Raw genomic sequence first — 22,524 nt, 5'->3', positions numbered from 1 at the left:
GCATGTAGCCGCACCCGCTGCGGCTACATGCGGCTATATGCTCTCCCCGCAGGGCTGCCCACCGACGCCCCGCCGGGCCCCGCCGGGCTCCGCCCGCTCCGCGCGCCCCGCGCAGGCGGCCGCCCGGCGCAGAGGCCCCAAGCGGCCACACCGGATCCAAGTAGCCGCACAGCATATAGCCGCAGGGGCGCGCACAGACACCGCAGTGGCTGCGGCAGCGTACGCGTGGCCGTGCAGTGGCCGTGCGGCGGCCGGCCGATCTGTGGCTGTGGCCAGCTGGCGTGGCGCAGCCGCTCGTCGGACGTGGCCGAACAGGCCGCACTGCCGCCGCCACCAGATGACGCACCAGCGCAGTGTCGCAGCCGGTCCGCGCGGCGCGGCGGTTCGAGGTCACGGGGCGTTCGGTCGAGGCCGAATCGGCCATCGACGGCCACTGACGCCGCCATGCGTCATCCGCTTATGTATAGGATTCGGGTGGTGCTGCACATCACCAAAAATAGGCCCTTACATCGCACTCAGCCTACCAAACAATCGAGTCGGAGGGCCGGCGCGCACGGAATTCATCCACAACAGCCAATCGGAGCGGTCATCTCGATAGATCAGGCCCCGAGGAGCTCGCCGGATTCGAATCAGCGGCAAGCAGCACACACCGGGTGAACAAGCGAAGGTAAGCGGATGGATGCGTCTACCAAGCAGCGTGTGCTGGACGTGTTTGTGGCCGCACACGCGGCCGCCTGGCCACGGGCGGCCGGCGGCGGGTGCCGGGAGACGCCGGGCGCGCGGCGGCGGGCGCGCAAGGCCGGCGGACTCCGCGGGCGCGCGTGCGGGCCGGCGCGCGTGGGATCTGCGCCTGTAAGATCACGCTGACGGCGCAGACTGCGGCCGCAAGATGCTCCGACGATCGAGCACGGTCGCGTCGACCAAGCAGAAGGGTGAGTCAGCGGAGCCGGCCGCGCTGACCCCAGTCTCGCTCGAGGACTCGATCCGCACGTACAAGCTGCTGGAGGCGCTCCGCAGCAATGACACGGCGTACCTGACGCAGGTGCTGGCGGCGCCCACCGAGGAGACCGAAGCGGGCGCGCGCACGTCGCGGACGCTGCCGAACGCGGCGGACGTGGCGGCGCTGCTGCACCTGGCCGTCCAGGGCGGCTCGGCCGAGACGGTCGAGTTCATTCTCAAGGCCAACCACCCGCTCGTGAGCGTCAACAGCCAGGACGCGGACGGCAACACGCCGTTGCACCTGGCTGCGGCGCAGGGCCGGGCAGACGTCGTGTCGGTGCTGATGCAGCAGCCCGAGATCAACGACACGGTGGCCAACAACGCCGGCAAGCAGGCGGTGGAGCTGTGCCGGGGCGCGGACCTGGCGCAGGCCATGCAGATCTCGCGCGCGCAGTTTGTCGAGGCCGCGGCAATGGACCTCAAGAAGTACTTTGTCGAGAAGGACTTCAAGGGCCTGGACGAGCTGCTGGCGCTGCCGCGGGTGTCGGCGCTGCTGGACATCAACGGGCAGGACCCCGACACGGGGTCGACGGTGCTGCACGACGCGGTGCGGGCCAAGGACGTCAAGATGGTGCAGTTCATCCTGGACCACGGCGGCGACCCGTTCCGGCGCAACCGCAAGGGCAAGCTGCCGGTGGACCTGTGCAAGGACGACAACATCAAGAAGATGCTCAAGGCGTCGAGCAAGCGGCAGTCGGTGATGACGGGGTCCAAGTCGGTGCACGAGGCGCCGCGGATGAAGGGGTACCTGAAGAAGTGGACCAACTACACGAGCGGGTACAAGCTGCGGTGGTTTGTGCTCGAGAAGGGCATCCTGTCGTACTACAAGCACCAGGACGACGCCAACACGGCGTGCCGCGGGTCGATCAACATGCGCATCGCGACGCTGCGGCTCGACAGCTCGGAGAAGCAGAAGTTCGAGATCATCGGCAAGGGCTCGGTGCGGTACCACCTGCGCGCGAACCACCCGGTCGAGGCCAACCGCTGGATCTGGTGCCTGACCAACGCGATCCAGCTGGCCAAGGACGAGGCCAAGGCGGCCGCGCAGCAGCAGCAGCACCTGCACGACACGATCTCGCTGGCGCCGTCGATCGTGGCGCCGTCGGGCGCGAGCTCGGTCGCGGGCGCGTCGGGCGTGTCGGACTCGGAGCCGAGCCGGGACAGCACGTCGGACGACGCGCACCGGTTCGTCGCGCACGCGTCGCCGGCGCTCGTGCCGGGCAGTGTCGACGGCAGCGTGGCGTCGATCGACGAGGTCGAGGACTACGACGACGACGACGAGAGCCAGGAGCACCACGTCGGCGAGGAGCCCAGCCGGGACCAGTTCATGCGCACGGCGCACTCGATGCGCATGGAGATCGACGCGCTGCACAACATCTCGGTCGCGCTGACGCCGGAGGAGCGCATCGCGCTCGCGGCGCAGTTCCCGCGGCTGGACGCCATGGTCAGCTGCTTCGACACGTCGCTCAAGGCGCTCGGCAACCTGCTCGAGGAGCTCATGCGCCAGGTGCACGAGCGCGAGACCTACTTCCAGTACAAGGCCGAGCGCGAGGCCGACCTGCGCCGGCTGTGGGAGGACAACATGCAGAAGCTGGCCGAGGAGAACGACCAGATCGAGGGGCACCTGCAGGGCGCCGTGGCCGAGAAGAAGATGGCCAAGCGCGTGCTGCGCCAGATGCTCGCGAGCGAGGAGGGCCAGTTCAGCGGGCCGGGCACGCCGCCGCTGGTGACGCCGCCCGAGATGGGCTCGGGCGAGCCGGGCTCGGTCGCGAGCGGCTCGAACGTGTCGGTCGCGTCCGCGGGCCAGTACGGCCGGCTGTCGATGCTGACGTCGGGCCGGCTGAGCATGGTGCTCTCGGAGGACGAGGACGACGAGTTTTTTGATGCGATCGACGAGAACGCGAGCCGGACCGATTTGACGGACGATATCGACGTGGCCGCGGCGCGGACCGCGGCCGAGCAGGTCGCGCCAGAGCGCGTGGTGGCCGAGGACGACTTTGACGACGGCCAGTCGGACACGACGGCGGTGGACGCCGGGCACGGCGCGGGCGAGAAGGCAGAGGCGCCGGCGGCCGGCGCCGACGTGGGCAAGGGCGAGAAGGGCGAGGAGGGCCTCGAGATCGTGGCGTACTCGGCCACCGGCGAGCGGGTCGCCGTCTCGCGGCTGAACGACCAGCAGGCCACCAAGATGCGCGAGATGCTCATCGAGAAGTCCTTCGCCGGCTACGAGGACCCGCCGCGCACGCGGCTGGCCATGGAGGAGGACGACCGGCCCAAGATCAGCCTGTGGGGCATCCTCAAGAGCATGATCGGCAAGGACATGACCAAGATGACGCTCCCGGTCTCGTTCAACGAGTGCACGAGTCTGCTGCAGCGCGTGGCCGAGGACATGGAGTACACGGACCTGCTCGACATCGGCGCGACCAAGACGGACTCGACGCTGCGGATGGTGTACGTGGCCGCGTTCGCGGCGAGCGAGTACTCGTCGACGATCAACCGCATCGCCAAGCCGTTCAACCCGCTCCTCGGCGAGACGTACGAGTACTGCCGGCCCGACAAGGGCTACCGGTTCGTGATCGAGCAGGTGTCGCACCACCCGCCGGTCGGCGCGGCCATGGCCGAGTCGCCGCTGTGGGACTACACGGGCGAGTCGGCCGTGCGGAGCAAGTTCAACGGCCGCAGCTTCGACATCAACCCGCTGGGCACGTGGTTCCTGACGATGCGGCCGTGCGAGGCGCCCGAGGAGCTGTACACGTGGAAGAAGGTCACGTCGAGCGTGGTGGGCATCATCACGGGCTCGCCGGTGGTCGACAACTACGGCGACATGGTCATCAAGAACCACCAGACGGGCGACGTGTGCAAGCTCAAGTTCAAGCAGCGCGGCTGGCTGGGCGCGGGCGCGTACGAGCTCTTTGGCACCGTCTACGACCACCAGGGCAAGCCGCGGTGGTCGGTCGGCGGGCGGTGGAACGACAAGATCTACGCGCGCGCCTACGTCGAGGGCGAGGACCTGGCGTCGATCTCGGGCGCCGGCCAGAGCGCGTCCGCCCACGCCAACGCGCCCACGGCCGCCACGGCCGGCCAGACCGCCGCCGCCGCGGTCGTCTCCGGCGGCAACGTGCCGATCGCCAACGTCAAGTCCAAGAAGAACGTGCCGTTCCTGGTCTGGCAGAACCACGACCGCCCGCCGACGCCGTTCAACCTGACCCAGTTCGCCATCACGCTCAACGCCAAGCCCGAGCGGCTCGTGCCGTGGCTGCCGCCGACCGACACCCGGCTGCGGCCTGACCAGCGCGCCATGGAGGACGGCGAGTACGACACTGCGGCCAAGGAGAAGAACCGGCTCGAGGAAAAGCAGCGCGCCAAGAAGCGCTGGCGCGACAACGAGGGCATCTCCTACAGCCCGCGCTGGTTCGCCAAGACGCGCCACCCCGTCACCGGCGAGGAGTACTGGCGGTCCAACGGCCAGTACTGGCGCTCGCGTGTCCAGGCCGGCACCACCGCCGTTGCCAACCCGGCCGTGGCCGCCAACAAGACGACGCTGTGGCAGGGCGTGGACAATATTTTTTGAGCAACGTTGCCGCGGCCGGCCCCGGCTGACCATGGGCACATGACAGATAGAGAATGAATGATATCGTACAAGTATGATACACGTTCGTGCGGATGCAATGCGCGGCCGCCAGGGCTACCGCAGGAGGGTGATGGGCTTGGCGACCTCGCGCCTGCCGCGGCCGCGCGGCCGCACGACAAACGACGTCGTCTTGGACGCGCCGGCAGGCGCGGTCTGCCGCCGCCGCTGCCGCGACGGCTCGGGCGTGTGCAGCCCGCCGGCGGCGGGCTGGTCCTCGAGCTTGAGCATGCGCTCGGGAGTGAGGACGGGGTAGTCGTGGAGCTCCTGGAGGGGCATGCGGCGGGCCTTGAGCCGCACGGGCGTGGCCGCCGGCACCGCCACGGCCGCCGCCGGCCGCGCCCCCAGCGCCACCCGCGCCTTGGGCTTGGTCGTGGGCGCGTAGTTCTCGAGCTCGTTTTCGTCGTAGCGGCCAAGCGGCCGGCGGCCGGCCGGCGACCGGCGGCGGGCACGCGTTGCCAGCGGCGTGTTTTCCTTGTCGCGCTCCTCATCGCTGGGGTCCTTGTACACAAAGAAAGGCTCGCTGGGCGCGGCCAGGCCGAGCGCGCCCAGACGGCCGCCGGCGGTGGGCGTGTCGAGAAAGGCGAGGCTGTCCGTGTCGTACAAGGCCATGCCGTCCATGTAACATAGCAGCTCGGCGGCGTGGTCGGGCGGGGGCTGGGTGGCGGCGTTAGTCTCGAGTGCGTCGAGCACATCCAGGCAGCCATCGGCCAGGCTGTCGTCGGCCAGCATGGCCAACGCGAGCTCGTCAAACATCGTCGTGGGTGCCTGAGGCGCCCGAACGGGCAGCAAAACAAACAAACACGAGTCACGTGACTGCGGCGCGCGGCGGCCGGGGACCACGGGCGCGCGAATCAGACGCGGCGCTCGGCAGCGCAGCCGAGGACCGCGTCCAGGTCCTCAGGAGCGGCGCGGGTCGCGCGGCGATCCAGGGCCCTGGCGCGTGGATCGGGTCCAAGGAGGCGGGCCGACGCGGGTCGAGAGGGGTTGGGTCGCGACCGGGGGCCGCGGGTCGGGCGCTGGAGGCCGTCGGGGCGTGGGCGCGGGTCGGGGCGCGGGTCGGGTCGGGGTGCGGGCGCGGGTCGAGGCGCGGGTGCGGCCGAGGTGCGACGCGGGCCGACTGCCAGCGGTCGCGGGCGCCCGCAGTCGCGGCGGTGTGGCGTTGTGGCGCAGGACCGTGTGGGGTACGCTTGTGCGCCGTGGCCGGGTTGGTACCGGCGTGGCGCGGCGTAGCGCGGGTGTGGCGCGCGGCGTAGCGAGCGGGTCGTAGCGCCGGCCAGCGCCGCGGGTCGTGCGGCGCGCTCGCTCGGCCGGCCGCAGAACGTCAGCTAGCCGGCAGCAGCCGGCGACCGGCGTCATATAGGGCGTCCGCGCGGCAGAGCCAGAGCCAGGGTCGCGCGCGACCCCGCATCCCGTTTCTACCAGCCGTGCCAGCTGGTCCGGCCGCGACACAGCCGGTACCGCGGGCCGGGGTCCGCGGCTCCAGCGCGAGCCGGCTCAGACCGGACGCAGTCGAATCCCACGCCGGCTACCGAGCGCATTGCCGCAGCCGCGTCTAGCGGGCATATAGCCCTGCAGCCAGCGTCATCCGGTCTCTCGAGCAGATGGGGACTAGGGCGGCAGGCCCTAGGTCCGGACGGGCCAAGACAGAGCACGGACGCCGGCGGAGTCGTCAGGCGACGGGCACAGCCGGGGCGCGCGGGCCACGGCCGCCAGCCGGACCGCACGCCGGCCAGGCGGCCGTGGCCGGGGCAGGGCCGCTGGGCCGGACCAAGGGCAGTGGGAGCGCCGCGGGCACGTGGAAACGGGTCAAGGGACGGCATAGCGTGGCGCGGCTCAGACCGACGCCGTCCGGCAGGCCTGGTGACCGCGGCCGACAGCGGGCCGGCGCACGGACGGCGGTGCAGTGGCTGGCCCATTCAGGCTGATCCGGCGCACGCGGGGTCGGGCGGGGAACCGTGGGGGCGCTTACCCGGTTGGCCGAGGCCCCCCCCGACCCGGCCGCGCAGCCCCCCTCCCGCGGGACCGCGCCACCGCCGGCCGACCCGCGCGCGTCGCGGCCGCGCCTGCCGGGTCCGACCGACAGGGGCCAGGGGGCAGGGGGCCGCGGGCTGCGTTCGCCGGCCGCGGTGAACACGCAGAGAAACGGGCGTCGTACCCTTCTAGCCCCACGTGGCCTAGCGCTCTGCACGCGCCGGACCCAGTCCAGGTCGGTCCCGCGGCCGAAAATATCACGGAGCCGTCTCCCGGCCGAGTGCACACGACCTCTACCCCGCCTGGTGCGCCGTCGCCGGCCGTGGCCAGGCCGCCGGTCGGCCCCGCCGGCAGCGGCCTGACAGGCTGCGCGACGTGCGGCGCCTCCTCCGCTCGGCCGCTGGCGCGTCGGCCGGCCGGAGCCAGCCGCAGCCAGCCGCACAGTCAGCTATTACTAATCGGCTTCTTCTCCGACCGCGGCCGATGTCGCGACAGCGGCTGCGGCCCCCAATCGTAGCCGCCGGCCCGGATTCGCCTGATCCCCGCCCGCCGGCCACCGTCCGCCGGCCCGTGCCCATCACCCATCGGCCGGCCAGCGCCTGCCTCTGGATCGGCCCGCTGGCCTCTGGATCGGCCCGCCGGCCGCCAGGCAATGTCGGCCCAGCCAGCCAGTCGCTGGCTGCGCGCCAGCGGCCGGGGACTTTTCGTACCCACTAGCACCCAGTATTAGTAGCACACCCGTAGCAGCCACTAGTGGCATCGTGGGCGAGCCCGCCCTTACGGCTCTGGAGCCACTTGCCTGTTTTGGACCGGCGCGGTCTGTGTAGACCTGTACGACAGGAGCTGTTTGGTATTACTCTTTCGTAGCCGGCACAGGCTAACCGCCGGTGGTAGCTTTCCCGTTCCCTATTTATTACGGCCGCGATCTTTTTCCTTTTCTCCGTACCAAATAGCTCTCCGCCAGCAGCCCAGCAGCAGCAGAGCATAGGCACAGCAGGTCTCGACAGGAGGACAGATCGCCAGCGGCCCGCAGGCGGACAATTGCATGATGAGCATGGACACAACTACGGCCGGCCCGACGGCCACCGTGCGGCCAACGGTGGTGAACGCGACGGTGCCCAAGTCGTCGCCGGCGTACCAGGCATTTGCGGCGCACGCGCGGTCGCGTGCGACCGTCGATGGCGAGGACGAGCCGGTGATGGTGCTGGCGGACTTTATTGCCGCGATCGCGCCCGCGACCGAGGACTACCACAAAATCCCGCGCGAGTCGTACGCGGTGCTCTTCTCGGTCGCGGACCGGCAGCAGCGCGGCGTGGTGTCGTTCCAGGACTGGCAGACGTTTGACGCGCTGCTGCAGAAGCCCGACGCCGAGTACGAGATCGCGTTCCGGCTGTTTGACTCGGCCGGCAAGGGCGCGGTCGAGTACGACGAGTTTGTCAAGTACTACAACACGTGCAAGGCGACGACGTCGATTCCGTTTGACTGGAACTGCGACTGGGTGACGCTCTACCTGGGCGACAACAAGAGCCGCCACGCGATGACGTACGAGCAGTTTGCGCAGATGCTCAAGGGCCTGCGCGGCGAGCGCGTCCGCCAGGCGTTCCACTACTTTGACCGCGCGCACACGGGCTTTATCGAGCCGACCGAGTTCCAGCGCATCATCGAGGAGACGGCCCAGCACAAGCTGTCGGACCGGCTGCTGTCGTCGCTGCAGACGCTGTGCAGCATCTCGACGTCGTCCAAGATCTCGTACGCGACCGTGCGCGCGTTCGAGAACGTCATCCGCGAGATGGACACGGTGGACGGCATCGTCTCGCGCGCGTGCGCCAAGTCGTCCGACGGCCGCATCTCCAAGGTCGACTTCACGATCGAGGCTGCGCGCACGCTGCGGGCCACGCAATTCACGCCCATGGAGGTCGAGATCCTCTTCCACTTTGCGGGGCTGGACGCGCAGGGCGGCCGCCTGTCGCTGGACGACTTCCGCCGCGTGCTCGACCCGTCGTGGCAGGACCCCGTCACCGTCTGGGAGCAGGCCGAGCAGGAGAAGATCGCGTCGGCCAAGAACGCGCTCAAGGACCCGTCGTCTTTCTTGACCCAGGTCTTCGAGTCGGTCTACCACTTTGCGCTCGGCTCGGTCGCCGGCGCGTTTGGCGCGACCATTGTGTACCCGATCGACCTGGTCAAGACGCGCATGCAGAACCAGCGCGGCCAGGTGCCCGGCCAGCTCCTGTACAAGAACTCGATCGACTGCTTCCGCAAGGTTATCAAGGGCGAGGGCGTCCGCGGCCTGTACTCGGGCCTTGGTCCGCAGCTTGTCGGTGTCGCGCCCGAGAAGGCCATCAAGCTGACCGTGAACGACTTTGCGCGCGGCAAGCTCGCCGACGCCAACGGCAACCTGACGCTGCCTTATGAGATCCTCGCCGGCGGCTCGGCCGGTGCGTGCCAGGTCGTCTTCACGAACCCGCTGGAGATCGTTAAGATCCGGCTGCAGATCCAGGGCGAGGTCTCCAAGTCCATCGACGGCGCGCCTCGCCGCTCGGCGCTGTGGATCGTTCGCAACCTCGGTCTCGTTGGTCTCTACAAGGGCGCGACCGCGTGTCTCATGCGCGACGTGCCTTTCTCGGCCATCTACTTCCCTGCCTACGCCCACCTCAAGAAGGACTACTTCGGCGAGGGACCCAACAAGCCGCTCGGCATCCCGCAGCTGCTGATGGCCGGCGCCATCGCCGGCATGCCCGCCGCGTACCTCACCACGCCGTGCGACGTCATCAAGACGCGTCTGCAGGCCGAGGCCCGTGCCGGCCAGACGCACTACAAGAACATTGCGCACTGCGCGTCGACCATCCTCCGCGAGGAGGGCTTCAAGGCCTTCTTCAAGGGCGGCCCCGCGCGCATCTTCCGCTCGTCGCCCCAGTTTGGCTGCACGCTGGCCGCGTACGAATTCCTGCAGGCAGCGCTGCCGATGAACCTCGGCGGCGGCAAGACCGAGGCTGGACACTCGGTGCCGTCTGGCGCGCCTCCGACCCGTCCGGCCGAGTCGCGCGACGTGCGCTACCTGCGTTCGCGCAACGCGCTCAAGATCCTCCTGGACATTGACCAGGACTTTGCCAAGCCCAAGCTGCCGACCGCCGAGCAGTGGAAGCTTGTGCCTGGTCTGAAGAACTGAACGACTGACGACCGACGACGAGTGACGAACGAGCGGAAGGGCACCGACCGTGGTCGAGCGCTCGACCGATACCGACGCGTGTAGTATACAATTGACTGTCTTGGAAGCATTGAATGAAGGTGAGCCGCACTTCCTGCGGCGTTTCTATGTAAATAGCCGGCTCTCGGCTGTCCATCGCTGCCGAGCGTGTGGCGTAGGCAGTACGTTACTGCATCTGGTCGTGGCGCGGGACTACGGTGCAGCTATGCGCGCTTGCGTCTGCAGCCCCTCCTGCCGACATGTGCCGCGGTAGTCGAGAGGGCCGGACGCGACCCGTTGGAGAACGTGGCGACCCCCGCACTGCACGGGTAGTAGTGGCTGCACATATGTGGCTGGAACTTAAAGCTGGCGTTCGTGGTTTAGCGGTAAAATCCGTCGTTGCCATCGACGGGCCCCCGGTTCGACTCCGGGCGGACGCATGTTTTTTGCATTTTTGGGGGCGGTGGCGGCGCGTCTCACTTGTGTAACGTCGACGTGGCGCAGGGGGGGCGCGCAGCCACGGCGCGCGCCCCTCGCACGCGCTGTAACGCCGCACCACGTGCGGCTCGCACAGCGTTGTACAGCGTTGCGCAGCGTCGGACCTGCCGACAGCTGGCCGCGGCTGCGCGGTCGTCACAAGCGCCCGGGCCGCTGCAGGCGCGGCCGGAACTGCCCCGCCGGAAGCCGCGAAGAGCCGTTGTTACCCGGACGAAAGTGAGTCAACTTCAACCGGACCAAGCCGCGCAGGTTTTCTTCCACGACAGCGACCTCAGACAGCTTTCAGGTGCAGTGCAGCCACTGCTGGAACCCAAAGATTAAGGTAGGCAGAGCCCAGTGGCCGGTCCGACGTCGCCGGCGGCGGCCCTGACCGCGTGTCCGCGCGGCGTCGTCGGTGCCGTCGGTCGGACGACCAACGGCCGACGCACCCCAGCCGTTTTTTGGCCGCGGCGTCGGCCATAGTGCGTCCAGCGCCCGGCCACGGCCGCCGGTCAATTCCTGCGATTATTCCGGTCGGCCGGTCGCGTCCGCAGCCGGCCCGCGCGCGCATTGCGTCAACAGCAGCGCTAACCCGCAGTCATGCCCTCTATCGACAGCCCGCCCACGGCGATCGGGTGTCCGATCCCCGCCAACACACCGCACGCGGTGTCCGTGACGCTGCCATCGTGGAGCGCCACCGTGGCGTACGAAGAAGGCCAGGAGTGGGTGGTATCGAAGATGAAGTCGGGATACCCTCGGTTCTTTTACCACGAGCTCATCCAGCAGCTGTGCGCTCTAGTGGCCAGCCGGTACTCCAACGGAGACGAGCGCAGTCTCATCTTCCCGTCGTACACGGTGGCGTGCCAGTGCCGCGAGTTTGTGCAGCGGCGGACCGAGACCAAGCCGACGCCGCAGGTGCGGGTGGTAGAAATCACCATACCCGGCCCCGGCGAAGCCGCGATCAGCATTGCGGCCGTGCTTTTTCCGCCGAGCGAGGCCGGCGTGGTCAAGCAGTTCTGGCAGCACACCGGCGACGGCATCTCGTCGCGGCTGGCGGAGTACGCGCTGGCCGCGCTCCAGGCCGAGCCCAAAATGGCCGCGCCGGCGTCGCGGCCGAACACACTGCCGCGGTCGTTCCGGCGGTACGCGCGCAACATCGAGACGGAGCCGGCGGCGGAGCCGGTCGAGGCCGAGAACGAAAAGTCGCGCGAGTTCGGGACGTACCTGGAGGAGCGGTTCGGGCGCAACCTGGACACGTCGTTCCACCGCCAGGCCAAGGTGGCGCTGCGGCGGCGGATTGCGGGTACGCTGGACGACAGCGTGGACTTGAGCCAGGTGCTGCAGTCGGAGCCGCAGCAGTCGTCGCGGTCGGCCAATGGCCTGACGGAGGAGGACGTGTTCATGTACCCGTGCGGCATGAGCGCGATCTACCACGCGCACCAGCTGCTGCTGGCCGCATTTGAGCCGGCCAAGTCGGTGTGTTTCGGCTTCCCGTACATCGACACGCTCAAGATCCTCGAGAAATGGGGCCCGGGCTGCGTGTTTTACGGTCGCGGCGAGTGCGACCAGCTGGACGAGCTGGAGGCGCTGCTGGCGTCGGGCGAGCGTATCATGGCGCTGTTTTGCGAGTTCCCGTCGAACCCGCTGCTCAAGTGCGCGGACCTGGACCGGATCAGCGCGCTGGCCAGCAAGTACAACTTCCTGGTCGTCGTTGACGAGACCATCGGCAATTTCCTCAACATTCACGTGCTCGACAAGTGCGACATCGTCGTGTCGTCGCTGACCAAGATCTTCTCGGGCGACAGCAACGTGATGGGCGGCAGTCTGGTGCTTAACCCGGCGAGCCCGCACTACGAGACGCTCAAGAAGACGCTGGCGGCCACGTACGAGGACAATTTGTTCTTTGAGGACGCCATCTTTCTCGAGCGCAACAGCCGCGACTTTGCGAGCCGCATCGTGCGCGTCAACACCAACGCCGAGGCCCTGGCCGACATGCTTCTGGCAAACGAGCTCATCAAGGCCGTGTACTACCCCAAGTACGGTTCGACCAACAAGTTCTACGAGGCACGCAAGGCCGAGAACGGCGGCTACGGCGGCCTGCTTTCGATCGAGTTCCACGACCCGGAGCACGCCGTGCTGTTTTTCGACCGCGTGCGCGCGGCCAAGGGCCCGTCGCTGGGCACGAACTTCACGCTGCTGTGCCCGTACACGATCCTGGCCCACTATCTGGAGCTGGACTGGGCGGCCCAGTATGGCGTCCACAAGGACCTGGTCCGGATCAGCGTCGGCCTTGAGCCGACGGACGAGCTGGTCGCGTCGTTCAACGAGACGCTCAAGTCGCTGACTGCGCAGTAGGCGCTGCATTTTGTTTTGGAACACGTCATGACTAAAAGTTCAACCGATTGTCTACGAATGTATGTTTTCTGTTTGCGTGGGCGGTGAGCCGCACAGCGTGCGGCGCGTCTCGAGCCGCGTGGTGCGCGGCGTGTAGTGAGCCGCATTGCCTGCGGCGCCGAGACTCGGCGGCGACCCGTGGCGGTGGCTGCGCCGAGCCGCACGACGTGCGGCTGTCAAACATCAACGCGTCCGTGCGCGTTACCCGGCCACCGCGCCCTTTTCGCGTCCGTTCCGCGCTTCTCCTCCCCATGGCCAGGCTCAAGCACTCCCTGCCCGAGGCCGTGTCCTCGGGCGACGAGGCCGACGACACGCTCTCGTCGCAGACGGTAAGGCACTCCCGAGCCCGCTGACGCAGTCCAAACGCCAGCGGCTGTCCCACCGCGACGGCTCCGAGGGTGCCAGCAACACGTCCGAAGAGGCCGAGTCGGCCGCTTCCGGCTCCGATTCCGCCTCGTCCGACTCGGACTCGGACTCAGACGACGGTCAGACTCGTGCGGCCGACCGCTCGGGCGAACTGGTACGGCGTTTGCGGCCTCGCTGACTCCAGGATGTGCCTGAAAACGGCATCATCACCCAGGTCGAGCTCGTCAACTTCATGGTACGTCTCTGCCAGCGCCGCTGACGCAGTGCCACCGCGCGCTCAAGGTCAAGTTCGGCCCGGCAATCAACTTCGTGATCGGCCACAACGGCTCCGGCAAGAGCGCGATTCTGACGGGCGTCACGGTCTGTCTAGGCGGCAAGGCGTCTGTGACGCAGCGCGCCTCGAGCCTCAAGTCCCTCATCCGCGAGGGCGCCAAGTACGTCCGGCGACGGCCGAGCTGACGCAGGTCCGCGTCCGTGCGTGTGACGCTCAAGAACGAGGGCGAGGGCTACAAAACGGCGCAGTACGGCGACGAAATCCACATCGAGCGGCGGTTTTCCCGCGACGGCACCAGCGGCTACCGGATCATGGCCGCCGCCGGCACCACCGTGTCGACCAAGCGCGAGGAGCTCGACGAGATCCTCGACTTTTTCGGGCTCATGGTCGACAATCCGATGACTATTCTGTCGCAGGACACGGCCCGGTCGTTTCTCAGCAACTCGACGCCCGAGGAGAAGTACAGCCTGTTCATGAAGGGCATCCGGCTGGACGACCTCCGCAAGGACTACGACCTGCTGCGCGAGAGCATCGACATCGCGCGGGCGAACCTGCGGTCCAAGGGCGGGTCGCTCAAGGACTCGGCCGAGGCCGCCAAGCGCGCCGAGGCGCGCTACAACGAGACGCAGAACCAGCGCGGCATCTTCGAGAAGCTGCGGCTGGTGCAGAAGCAGTACGTGTGGCACCAGGTCGAGCTCAAGGAGAACGTAAGGACGGGCGCGGCGGCGCTGACGGCAGCAATTGAAGGACGAGGAGCGCGTGCTCGAGCAGACGCGCGTCGAGCTCGGGCTGGCCGAGGACGAGACGGCCAAGGCGACGACGCAGTACGATGAGTCCAAGGCAGAGGTCACGCGGGCGACGGACGCCCGCACAGACGTGGCGCGGCGCCGCGAGGAGCTCGAGGGCCTCTTCGAGAGCCGGCGGCAGCCCGTGCGCGACGCCAAGGAGTCGCTGCTCAAGATCCAGAACGACGAGCGGCAGCTCGGCGCCAAGATGGAGGCCACGCAGCGCAAGATCGACTCGACCAAGGACAAGATCCGGGCCGAGCGGCAGCGGCTGGCGGACCTCGACGGCGGCCAGCGGCTGGCAATCGAGCAGAAGATCCAGGCCAACGACGAGCGGATCCGGGACTACCGCGAGGGCGTGCACGAGGCCAACGCGGACGTGGGCCGCGTCAACAGCGTCGCGGCCGAGCTCGACGACCGGCGCGCGCGCCTGCAGAAGCAGGCCGAGTACAAGCGCGAGCAGATGGCCGCGCTGGACGCCAAGATCCGCAACCTGGTCACGCACCAGTCGCAGTATCTGTCGGTGTTCGGCCCGAACACCAAGGCGCTCCTGGACGCGATCGAGCGCGACAAGGGCTTCCGCGAGAAGCCCGTGGGCCCGATCGGCATGCACGTCCGGCTCAAGAAGCCCGAGTGGGGCCCGCTGCTCGAGACGTTCTTCGGAAACACGCTCGAGGCGTTTGCGGTCACGTCCCGCGACGAGCAGCGGCGGCTGCAGAAGCTCGCGGCCAGCTACCGCAGCCACGCGCCGATCATCATCCGCAAGGACGAGAAGTTCCGGTACGACCACAACGTGCCGGCCGACTTCGACACGGTCCTGGACGCGCTCGAGGTCGACAACGAGTACATCCGGTACCTGCTGATCGACGCGCACAGCATCGAGCGCGTGATCCTGGTGCCGGACCGCAAGCGGGCGGACGAGATCATGTACCAGAACCCGCCCAAGGTGTACCAGTGCTACGCGCTCAACCCGAACAACACGCTGAACGGGTTCCGGGTCGGCCAGAAGAGGGGCGCGTCCGGCAGCCAGCCGGTCAAGGGCCGGTCCGACCCGCCGCGGATGAAGACAGACATCGACATGCAGATGAGGTGCGTTCCCGCGGGGCCCGCTGACGCAGTGCCCTCGAGCAGGAGAAGGCCGTGCTCGCCGAGCAGGTCAAGACGGCCGAGCTCGAGCTCAAGGACGTCGACAAGGAGGCGGCCGTGCAGCGCAACCAGCTGCAGACGGTCAAGGTGCGTGCGTGCCGGGCGCGCTGACCGCAGAGCAAGCTCCTGCAGCTCAACGCGAGCATCCGCGAGCTCGAGGACGACAACGAGCGGCTGGCGTTCCAGCTGACCGAGTCGGACGACACGAGCAAGCTGACGTCGCTCGAGGACTCGTTGGCCGAGTCCATGGCCGAGCTCAAGAACATCGAGGAGCTCGACTACCCGTCGCTGATCCGCGAGAAGGACCTGCGCAAGACCAAGCTCGAGGAGGCCGGCGCGGCGCTGTCGGACATCCGCGAGCGCGCGGCCGCGATCGACGCCGAGGCCGAGGCCGCCGCCGAGGCCGAGACGCAGGCCATGCACCGGTGTCTGCAGGCCGAGGCCAACGCCAAGCACCGCGAGAGCCAGGTCGAGAAGCGCAAGGCGACGCTGGACAGCATCAGCCTGCGGCTGCAGAGCACCAAGCGCGACCTGGTCGAGGTCACCAAGATGGCCGCCGAGATGGCGCCGGACCGCGTCGACGTCCCGGCCAACACGTCCGCCGAGCGGCTCGAGGAGACCATCAACGGGCTCAGCGCGCAGTACCGCCGCGCGCAGCGCAAGTACGTATCTGCCGGGCGCGCTGACCGCAGCATGAACGGCACCGTCGAGGAGGTCGCCGAGGAGTACGCGCGGTGCAAGCGCGCGTACGAGCAGGCCAAGACCGAGCTGCACGACCTGCACCGGCTGATTGAGGTACGTCCGCGGCGGCCGCGCTGACCCAGTCCCTCGTCCAGACCTACAAGGAGCGGCTTGACCGGTACATCCAGTTCCGCATGTACATCTGCAACCGGGCCAAGGCCATCTTCAAGCGGACGCTGAACCTGCGCGGGTTCCGCGGCCAGCTGATCATCAACCACGAGAACGAGACGCTGCACCTGATGGTCCAGCCGGCCGACAACGACACGGCCGAGACCCAGAGCCGCAACGTCAAGACGCTGTCCGGCGGCGAGAAGTCGTTTACCCAGATCTGCCTGCTGCTGGCGCTGTGGGACGCCATGAACTGCCCGCTGCGGGGCCTGGACGAATTGTGAGTGCATGCCCGACGGCGCTAACGGCAGCGACGTGTTTATGGACGCGGTCAACCGACGCGTCAGTCTGAAGCTGATGGTAAGACGCAGGCGGACGGGCTGACGCAGATCGACGCGGCGCGCGAGGCGCACCAGACGCAGACCGTGTTTATTACGCCGCAGGACATGGGGAACCTGCAATTCGGCCAGGACGTCAAGATCCACCGGATGGCCGACCCGGAGCGGCACCAGTGATGTAGAGTAGCTGTAATGAAGCTGTGAGCCGCCGCATGCAGCCACAGGACGTGGCGGTGCACGAGCCCGGTGCTGCACCGGGCTGCTGCAGCCTGCGTGACCCGCATGAGCCGCACGAGCCGCACGATCCGGCCGGCGTCAGCCCAGACAGCCACCCGGCGACACGGCCGGGTCCCGCGAGGTTCCAGCCGCGAGGCTGTCGGCGGTGGCTTCGGGCAGAGCAGCGCCCAGGGCGCACCCCGACGGGCCGCCCCCGCCGGCTGCTGCACCGCCACGCCGAGCCCGACGCGCCGCGACTGCAGCTGATCGCGCCGGCGCGTGGCGCTGTGGCGGTGACTCGTCGCCGCGATGCGACGCGTGGGCGTCTGGACCCGGTCCGGACCCAGTCCAGCGAGTCCGAAACCGCTCGACACGCCACGCATCCCGCGCGCGGCTGGGCACTTATGCCGCAGCCGTCGTGTGGCACGCCGCCCCACCGCCGCCGCCGCCGCCGCGCCTTGTCCGTCCTTGTTGCAGTGCCCCGGCCGCCGCCGGGTCACGGGCTGCGGACCCAGCAACCACAACGCCGTGTTTTCGACTAAAGTTCACTTGTATTCCATCACCATTCCTTTTTTTTTGCCAATTTTTTCTTCTCTTTCTTAATATATACTTACCGTCAACCGCGAACGAACTGTCGTTCCACGCAGCCATCACCAGACAAGCACGAGCAGCGGCACCATCAGCGCAAGCGGGGCGATCGCAACGCAGAGATCCAAGCAAGTCATAGTCACGATTACGGGCTAGTGACTTTGTTTGGAATTCAACAAAACATCAAGCGAACGGCATCTATCGCGCACGCGCGGTAGGCGTCGAGCTAGGACCGTAGCAACAGAGGGCAGACGTGCAGACACGTTCGTCCAGCAAAGCAAGCCGCGCGGCCGTCGACGACGCACAGCAAACGAAAATGACGACGGCTCTGGCGCAGCAATTGGAGGCGACGTCGCTCAAGTAAGTGGGCGCCCAGGGCGTGCTGACGGCAGTGGCTCGGAGGACTGGAAGACGCAGCTGAACCGGCCGCAGAAGGACCTGAGACCGCAGACGGAGGACGTGACGGGCACGAAGGGCAATGATTTTGAGGACTACTACCTGAAGCGCGAGCTGCTGATGGGCATTTTTGAGGCCGGCTTCGAGAAGCCGTCGCCCATCCAGGAGGAGTCGATACCGATCGCGCTGACGGGCCGCGACATCCTGGCGCGCGCCAAGAACGGCACGGGCAAGACCGCGGCGTTCATCATCCCCGCGCTCGAGAAGGTCAACACGAAGAACCCCAAGATCCAGGCGCTGATGCTGGTGCCGACGCGCGAGCTGGCGCTGCAGACGTCGCAGGTGTGCAAGACGCTGGGCAAGCACATGAACGTGAACGTGATGGTGACGACCGGCGGCACGACGCTCAAGGACGACATCATCCGCCTGAACGAGGCCGTGCACATCATGGTCGGCACGCCCGGCCGCATCCTCGACCTGGCCGGCAAGGGCGTGGCCGACTTCAGCGAGTGCCCGATCTTCATCATGGACGAGGCCGACAAGCTGCTCAGCCCCGAGTTCACGCCGATCATCGAGCAGCTGCTCGCGTACTTCCCCAAGGACCGCCAGATCCTGCTGTACTCGGCCACGTTCCCGCTCCTGGTCAAGTCGTTCATGGACAAGCACCTCAACAAGCCCTACGAGATCAACCTGATGGACGAGCTCACGCTGCGCGGCGTGACCCAGTACTACGCCTTTGTCGAGGAGAAGCAGAAGGTCCACTGCCTCAACACGCTCTTCTCGAAGCTCCAAATCAACCAGAGCATCATCTTCTGCAACTCGACCAGCCGCGTCGAGCTCCTGGCCAAGAAAATCACCGAGCTCGGCTACTCCTGCTTCTACTCGCACGCGCGCATGCTCCAGAGCCACCGCAACCGCGTGTTCCACGACTTCCGCAACGGCGTGTGCCGCAACCTCGTGTGCTCGGACCTGCTCACCCGCGGTATCGATATCCAGGCCGTCAACGTCGTCATCAACTTTGACTTCCCCAAGAACGCCGAGACGTACCTCCACCGCATCGGTCGTTCCGGCCGTTTCGGCCATCTCGGTCTGGCCATCAACCTCATCAACTGGGAGGACCGGTTCAACCTGTACAAGATCGAGCAGGAGCTTGGAACCGAGATCCAGCCCATTCCCCCGACCATCGACAAGGGTCTTTATGTCTACGACTCGCCCGAGACCATTCCCCGCCCGCAGATCTCGGCCCAGCCTGTCCTCCGCCGCCCGCGCCTGCCGGCCAACCAGGGCCAGGGCGGTCAGGGCCAGGGCGAGCAACGCAACCAGAACCGCCGGCGGTACCCGCGCAACGGCCAGAACCAGCAGCAGGCACGATCCTAACTGCATCCAACCGAAATAGCATGAGCGGCCGCGGTGCGACGAACTACCGCGGCCGCGGCACGACACGACGACTTCTATTTCAACATTGAGCGACACATTCACCTTCACCTAAAACGCTTGTTTCGTCGATTGGTTTTTTTTTTTTTTTTACGATTACGAAACAATTTTTCGAATGGAATTCGTATACACGACACACGACTGTATGATATAACGCCGTTTTGTATTTTATGCTAGGTAGACGGTGAATTGACGGATTCCAGACGGATTCAGGCCGAGAGGGCCGACGATTGGCGCCACGTAACGCGTAGAGGCGGAGACCGTAACGCGTAGAGGCCAAGACCGTAACACGCCGGGCCGTGACCCGCCGTGCTGGGCGACCCGCCCCGGCGACCCGCCCCAGCGACCCGCCCCGGCCACCCGTCCTACCTGACCCGTCCTGGGCAACACGCTCCAGCGACCCGTCCGTCGTCGGTCCTACCCGGACGCGGTCGGGTCGCTCCCATCTCCCACTCCCAAACTGTGACGGAGAATTTTAAGCCAGTTCTGTAAATAAGCATCAGTCAACTCGACCCAGCTCGCTCTATCATCGACACATCGTCACAGCGCACGATGAGCTCGGCACCGGAGCCGGCAGTGAGCATGTCGCAGACGCAGATGGATGGGCACGGGCTGCGGCCAAGTGGCGAGGTAAGGCGGCGGCAAGACCGGGCAGTCCTGTCCGGCAGGAATCCGGCCCGCGTACGCGGCAGCAGACCGGGCAGGCGGCCGCAAACGTGGTCATAGACCGGGCTGAGATAGCAGGACAGCGTGTTCCGGTCGATCGTGATCGGGCTGATCGCGGGGACCGCAGAGATAGGAATTACATGTGCGTACGGCGCAGCAACAATGCTGACCCAGATCCGCTCGAGTACGCAAAGACCAAGCTGCAGCTGCAGCGGATCGTCAAGGAGGGTACGGCGCGGCCTGCGCTGGCCAAGGTCGGCACGATCTACTACACCGGGTGCTCGACAATGATGGTGGGCAATGCGATGAAGACGGTGGTGCGGTTCACGGCATACGACGCCATCACGCGGGCGCTCGGCGAGGGTGCGGACGGCACGCCGTCGCCGCCGATGGTGCTGCTCGCCGGGATCTTCACGGGTACGTGGCCCGGGTGGCGGCGCTGACAGCAGGCTTTTGCGAGTCGGCGGTGCTGGTGCCGTTTGAAAGCATCAAGACCACGCAGATCGACTCGCGCAAGAAGATCAAGCCCGGGTTCATGCGCGCCTGCCAGCTGATCATGTCCGAACGCGGGCTGGGGGGCTTCCTGCAGGGCGCCGTGCCAACGCTGATGCGGCAGGGCGCGACGTCGGCTGTGCGGTTCACGACCTACAATACGCTGCGGCAGGCGGCCGAAGGCTTCCTGGCGCCGGGCGACCGGCTGGGCGCGGTCGGGCAGGTGTCGGTCGCGATCGCGACCGGCGGTGCGATAGTGTAAGTGGCCGGACGGGCGCGCTGACGGCAGGGCGGCCACGCAGCCGCTGGACGTGATCAAGACGCGGATGCAGTCGACGCGGGCAGCCGAGGAGTACGGTCGGCGCAGTCTGTACTGCGCGTACCGAATCTTCACTGAGGAGGGCGTGCTCAAGTTTTGGAGCGGCGCCATCCCGCGGCTCACGCGTATCACCGTCACCGGGCCGATCATGTATGCGATGTAAGTACGCGGCGAGCGGGATCCGGCCTTGCAGTCGGAACGCACAGCTAGGGCGATGCGCTGGGCGACGCATGCGGCCGCACCGGGACAGCGCGCGGGGCTACACTTGTCGTATGCGGCAACTGCGCGGACGCGGGCGCTGCGCCTGTCGTCTGGCCTCTGCGCGCGGGCGGCTGCAAGCGTGGGCGCCAGCGGCGCGAGAGGTGCATTGCAGTGCAGGAGCTGACAACGAAGGTACGCCAACACGGCCAAGGCCCTGGAGCTGGCCGATCCGAACCGGGTGGTGTTCTAGGCCGGAGAACGCCCAAGAGGGGACTGTACATAGAAGCGTGCGGCGCGCCGCACGAGCCAATAAAGAATCCGGCAGGGTGGGACGGGTCACGGCGGACGGACCGGGACCGGCTGGGTCCGCAGCGGGCCCGCGGCGGGCGGGTCGCGGGGATCTGGCAGGCCGGGTCGAACGTCCGATGAGCCGGGTACGACGTGCGCGCAGCGGTACTCTGGACCGCGGCTGCAAATGGGGCTGGAGTGGCGCCAGAAGTTCTGTGCCGCGTTCCGGAGAGGGGTTCGGCCGGCGGGCTCTAGTCGGTTACGCGGGTGCCGACGCCGGCCAACGCCGGCAGATGCAGGCGTCGCGGCGCTGACGCCAGCGGCGGCAGGCGCCGGCGCGGACGCGGCCAGCGCGACTGGCGCGGCAGGACGCACACCGCCGGCTCGGCCGAGGGCGAGCTAGTGAGGGCCGGGGCGGGCCGACACGCCGCACCGTGTGCGGCGCGCGGGACCCAGCGTCGCGGGCTCAGCCACAGTGCGCGAATACGAGTCGTACTGGGTACCACGGGCGGGCAAAACACGGAGGCCGGCGGTACCGGGTATAGTGCGGCTGCGGGCCTGCAGGGCGGAGCCAGGGCAGTGGTGCGTAGTGCACATGAGTCCGGCGGCGTTGGTGTCGCTTATGCTATAAGTGCCGGCGGCGAGCGCGGACGCTGCCCCAGTGGGCGCCCCGTGGACGCCTGATTGCCTGGCCGCCCGGCCGCCGATGGTGCGATCGGGCGGCACGGCCAGACGGGACAGCCGGACAGCGGCCCGGCCGGCTGGGCAGCGCCGCGCGCGGCTGGGTGCGATGGGCGCGGGGCCGGCAGCCGCGGGGCCGCAGCCGCAGTCGCGACCGGGCGAGGACCCGGCCACACGGTGCCGTGCTACGCGCTAGTGCTAGTGCGACGGACCGAGAGCCACCGCACTGGTAGCGCTAGTGTAGCGCCGCAGCAGCCGTGCGGCGCGGTGTGCCGTGGGACGCGTCCGCGGCGGGCGCTAGCGGGCGCCCGGCCCGCCGCTGGTGGGCACCGTGCGGCGGGCGGGCGGCGGCCGGCTGGCGGGGCGGCCCGCGAGCGCGACGGCCAGCCGTGGCCACGGCCGGCGTGTCTCAGCAGCCGACACGGCCAGCGCGCGGCGGCTGCAGGCTCGGCGGCGACGGTGCTGGCCCTCAGGGGCGCGGCCGCTAGCTCGGCGCGTGACGACCCAACAGACCGGACGCGCAGGACCCGGCCAGCGCGCCGGCGCCCACGCGCACCGCAATCCTCCGGTCGCACGGTTTCAGCGTCGCTCCCGGCCCGCTGGCTCCCAGCGCATGCGCAAGCCCGCCCAGCATATGCGCGCTGCATGCACGCCCAAAGCGCACGGCGCATCGTACGAATATCGCCTAGCGCCGGCACCGATGGCACCGCGGACGCGGACCGCTGCACGCCACCAGCCACCGCGCGACGGTGCTGGTCCACGCCGGCGGCGCGCTAGCGTCGCGCAAAGTTTAATTTGCGGAGGATCACACGTTGCTGGCCGGCATGTT

At 68.0% G+C, this 22,524-nt stretch overlaps 7 protein-coding genes and 1 non-coding gene across 8 annotated transcripts; 7 read left to right on the top strand and 1 right to left on the bottom strand.

Annotated features, from left to right (window-relative positions):
• Nucleotides 1-433: 433 nt before the first annotated feature.
• On the top strand, nucleotides 434-4,570 carry V1510DRAFT_393047 (Oxysterol-binding protein-domain-containing protein; the record flags this gene model as incomplete). Its single annotated transcript, XM_066931806.1, has 5 exons — nucleotides 434-667; nucleotides 876-932; nucleotides 966-2,962; nucleotides 3,146-4,099; nucleotides 4,148-4,570. Exons 2-5 carry the CDS (start codon nucleotides 890-892, stop codon nucleotides 4,568-4,570), a joined length of 3,417 nt encoding a protein of 1,138 aa, XP_066789532.1. The 5' UTR covers nucleotides 434-667; nucleotides 876-889.
• Nucleotides 4,555-5,390, bottom strand: V1510DRAFT_415344 (uncharacterized protein). Its single transcript, XM_066933575.1, has one exon. The coding sequence runs from the start codon at nucleotides 5,381-5,383 to the stop codon at nucleotides 4,685-4,687; it is 699 nt and encodes a 232-aa protein (XP_066789531.1). The 5' UTR covers nucleotides 5,384-5,390; the 3' UTR covers nucleotides 4,555-4,684.
• Nucleotides 5,391-7,441: 2,051 nt separating this feature from the next.
• Nucleotides 7,442-10,163, top strand: V1510DRAFT_415342 (mitochondrial carrier domain-containing protein). The gene has a single exon (XM_066933574.1). It carries the CDS (start codon nucleotides 7,647-7,649, stop codon nucleotides 9,765-9,767), a length of 2,121 nt encoding a protein of 706 aa, XP_066789530.1. The 5' UTR covers nucleotides 7,442-7,646; the 3' UTR covers nucleotides 9,768-10,163.
• On the top strand, nucleotides 10,155-10,225 carry V1510DRAFT_t109. The gene has a single exon. It is a non-coding gene; the product is annotated as a tRNA-Gly (tRNA).
• A 304-nt stretch (nucleotides 10,226-10,529) lies between these two features.
• Nucleotides 10,530-12,692, top strand: V1510DRAFT_376839 (pyridoxal phosphate-dependent transferase). Its single transcript, XM_066931571.1, has 2 exons — nucleotides 10,530-10,605; nucleotides 10,861-12,692. Exon 2 carries the CDS (start codon nucleotides 10,863-10,865, stop codon nucleotides 12,615-12,617), a length of 1,755 nt encoding a protein of 584 aa, XP_066789529.1. The 5' UTR covers nucleotides 10,530-10,605; nucleotides 10,861-10,862; the 3' UTR covers nucleotides 12,618-12,692.
• Nucleotides 12,693-12,904: 212 nt separating this feature from the next.
• Nucleotides 12,905-16,754, top strand: V1510DRAFT_415335 (uncharacterized protein; the record flags this gene model as incomplete). The annotated part of the gene is made up of 12 exons (XM_066933573.1): nucleotides 12,905-12,985; nucleotides 13,015-13,176; nucleotides 13,207-13,257; nucleotides 13,287-13,456; nucleotides 13,487-14,003; nucleotides 14,035-15,170; nucleotides 15,200-15,314; nucleotides 15,345-15,889; nucleotides 15,920-16,022; nucleotides 16,052-16,356; nucleotides 16,388-16,436; nucleotides 16,466-16,754. 12 exons carry the CDS (start codon nucleotides 12,908-12,910, stop codon nucleotides 16,589-16,591), a joined length of 3,357 nt encoding a protein of 1,118 aa, XP_066789528.1. The 3' UTR covers nucleotides 16,592-16,754.
• A 554-nt stretch (nucleotides 16,755-17,308) lies between these two features.
• Nucleotides 17,309-19,256, top strand: V1510DRAFT_108342 (ATP-dependent RNA helicase dhh1). Its single transcript, XM_066930225.1, has 2 exons — nucleotides 17,309-17,578; nucleotides 17,611-19,256. The coding sequence occupies exons 1-2, from the start codon at nucleotides 17,535-17,537 to the stop codon at nucleotides 18,989-18,991; spliced, it is 1,425 nt and encodes a 474-aa protein (XP_066789527.1). The 5' UTR covers nucleotides 17,309-17,534; the 3' UTR covers nucleotides 18,992-19,256.
• A 219-nt stretch (nucleotides 19,257-19,475) lies between these two features.
• V1510DRAFT_415323 (mitochondrial tricarboxylate transporter) lies at nucleotides 19,476-21,167 on the top strand. The gene is made up of 6 exons (XM_066933572.1): nucleotides 19,476-19,678; nucleotides 19,793-19,856; nucleotides 19,889-20,131; nucleotides 20,164-20,464; nucleotides 20,496-20,684; nucleotides 20,919-21,167. Exons 1-6 carry the CDS (start codon nucleotides 19,601-19,603, stop codon nucleotides 20,974-20,976), a joined length of 933 nt encoding a protein of 310 aa, XP_066789526.1. The 5' UTR covers nucleotides 19,476-19,600; the 3' UTR covers nucleotides 20,977-21,167.
• Nucleotides 21,168-22,524: the final 1,357 nt, after the last annotated feature.

The sequence above is a fragment of the Dipodascopsis tothii genome (assembly GCF_038497935.1).
Source record: "Dipodascopsis tothii strain CBS 759.85 unplaced genomic scaffold V1510scaffold_11, whole genome shotgun sequence".
Taxonomy (NCBI): domain Eukaryota; kingdom Fungi; phylum Ascomycota; class Lipomycetes; order Lipomycetales; family Lipomycetaceae; genus Neoaidaea; species Neoaidaea tothii.
The sequence above is the reverse complement of the archived record's forward strand: the minus strand, read 5'-3'. Positions and strand labels throughout refer to the sequence as shown.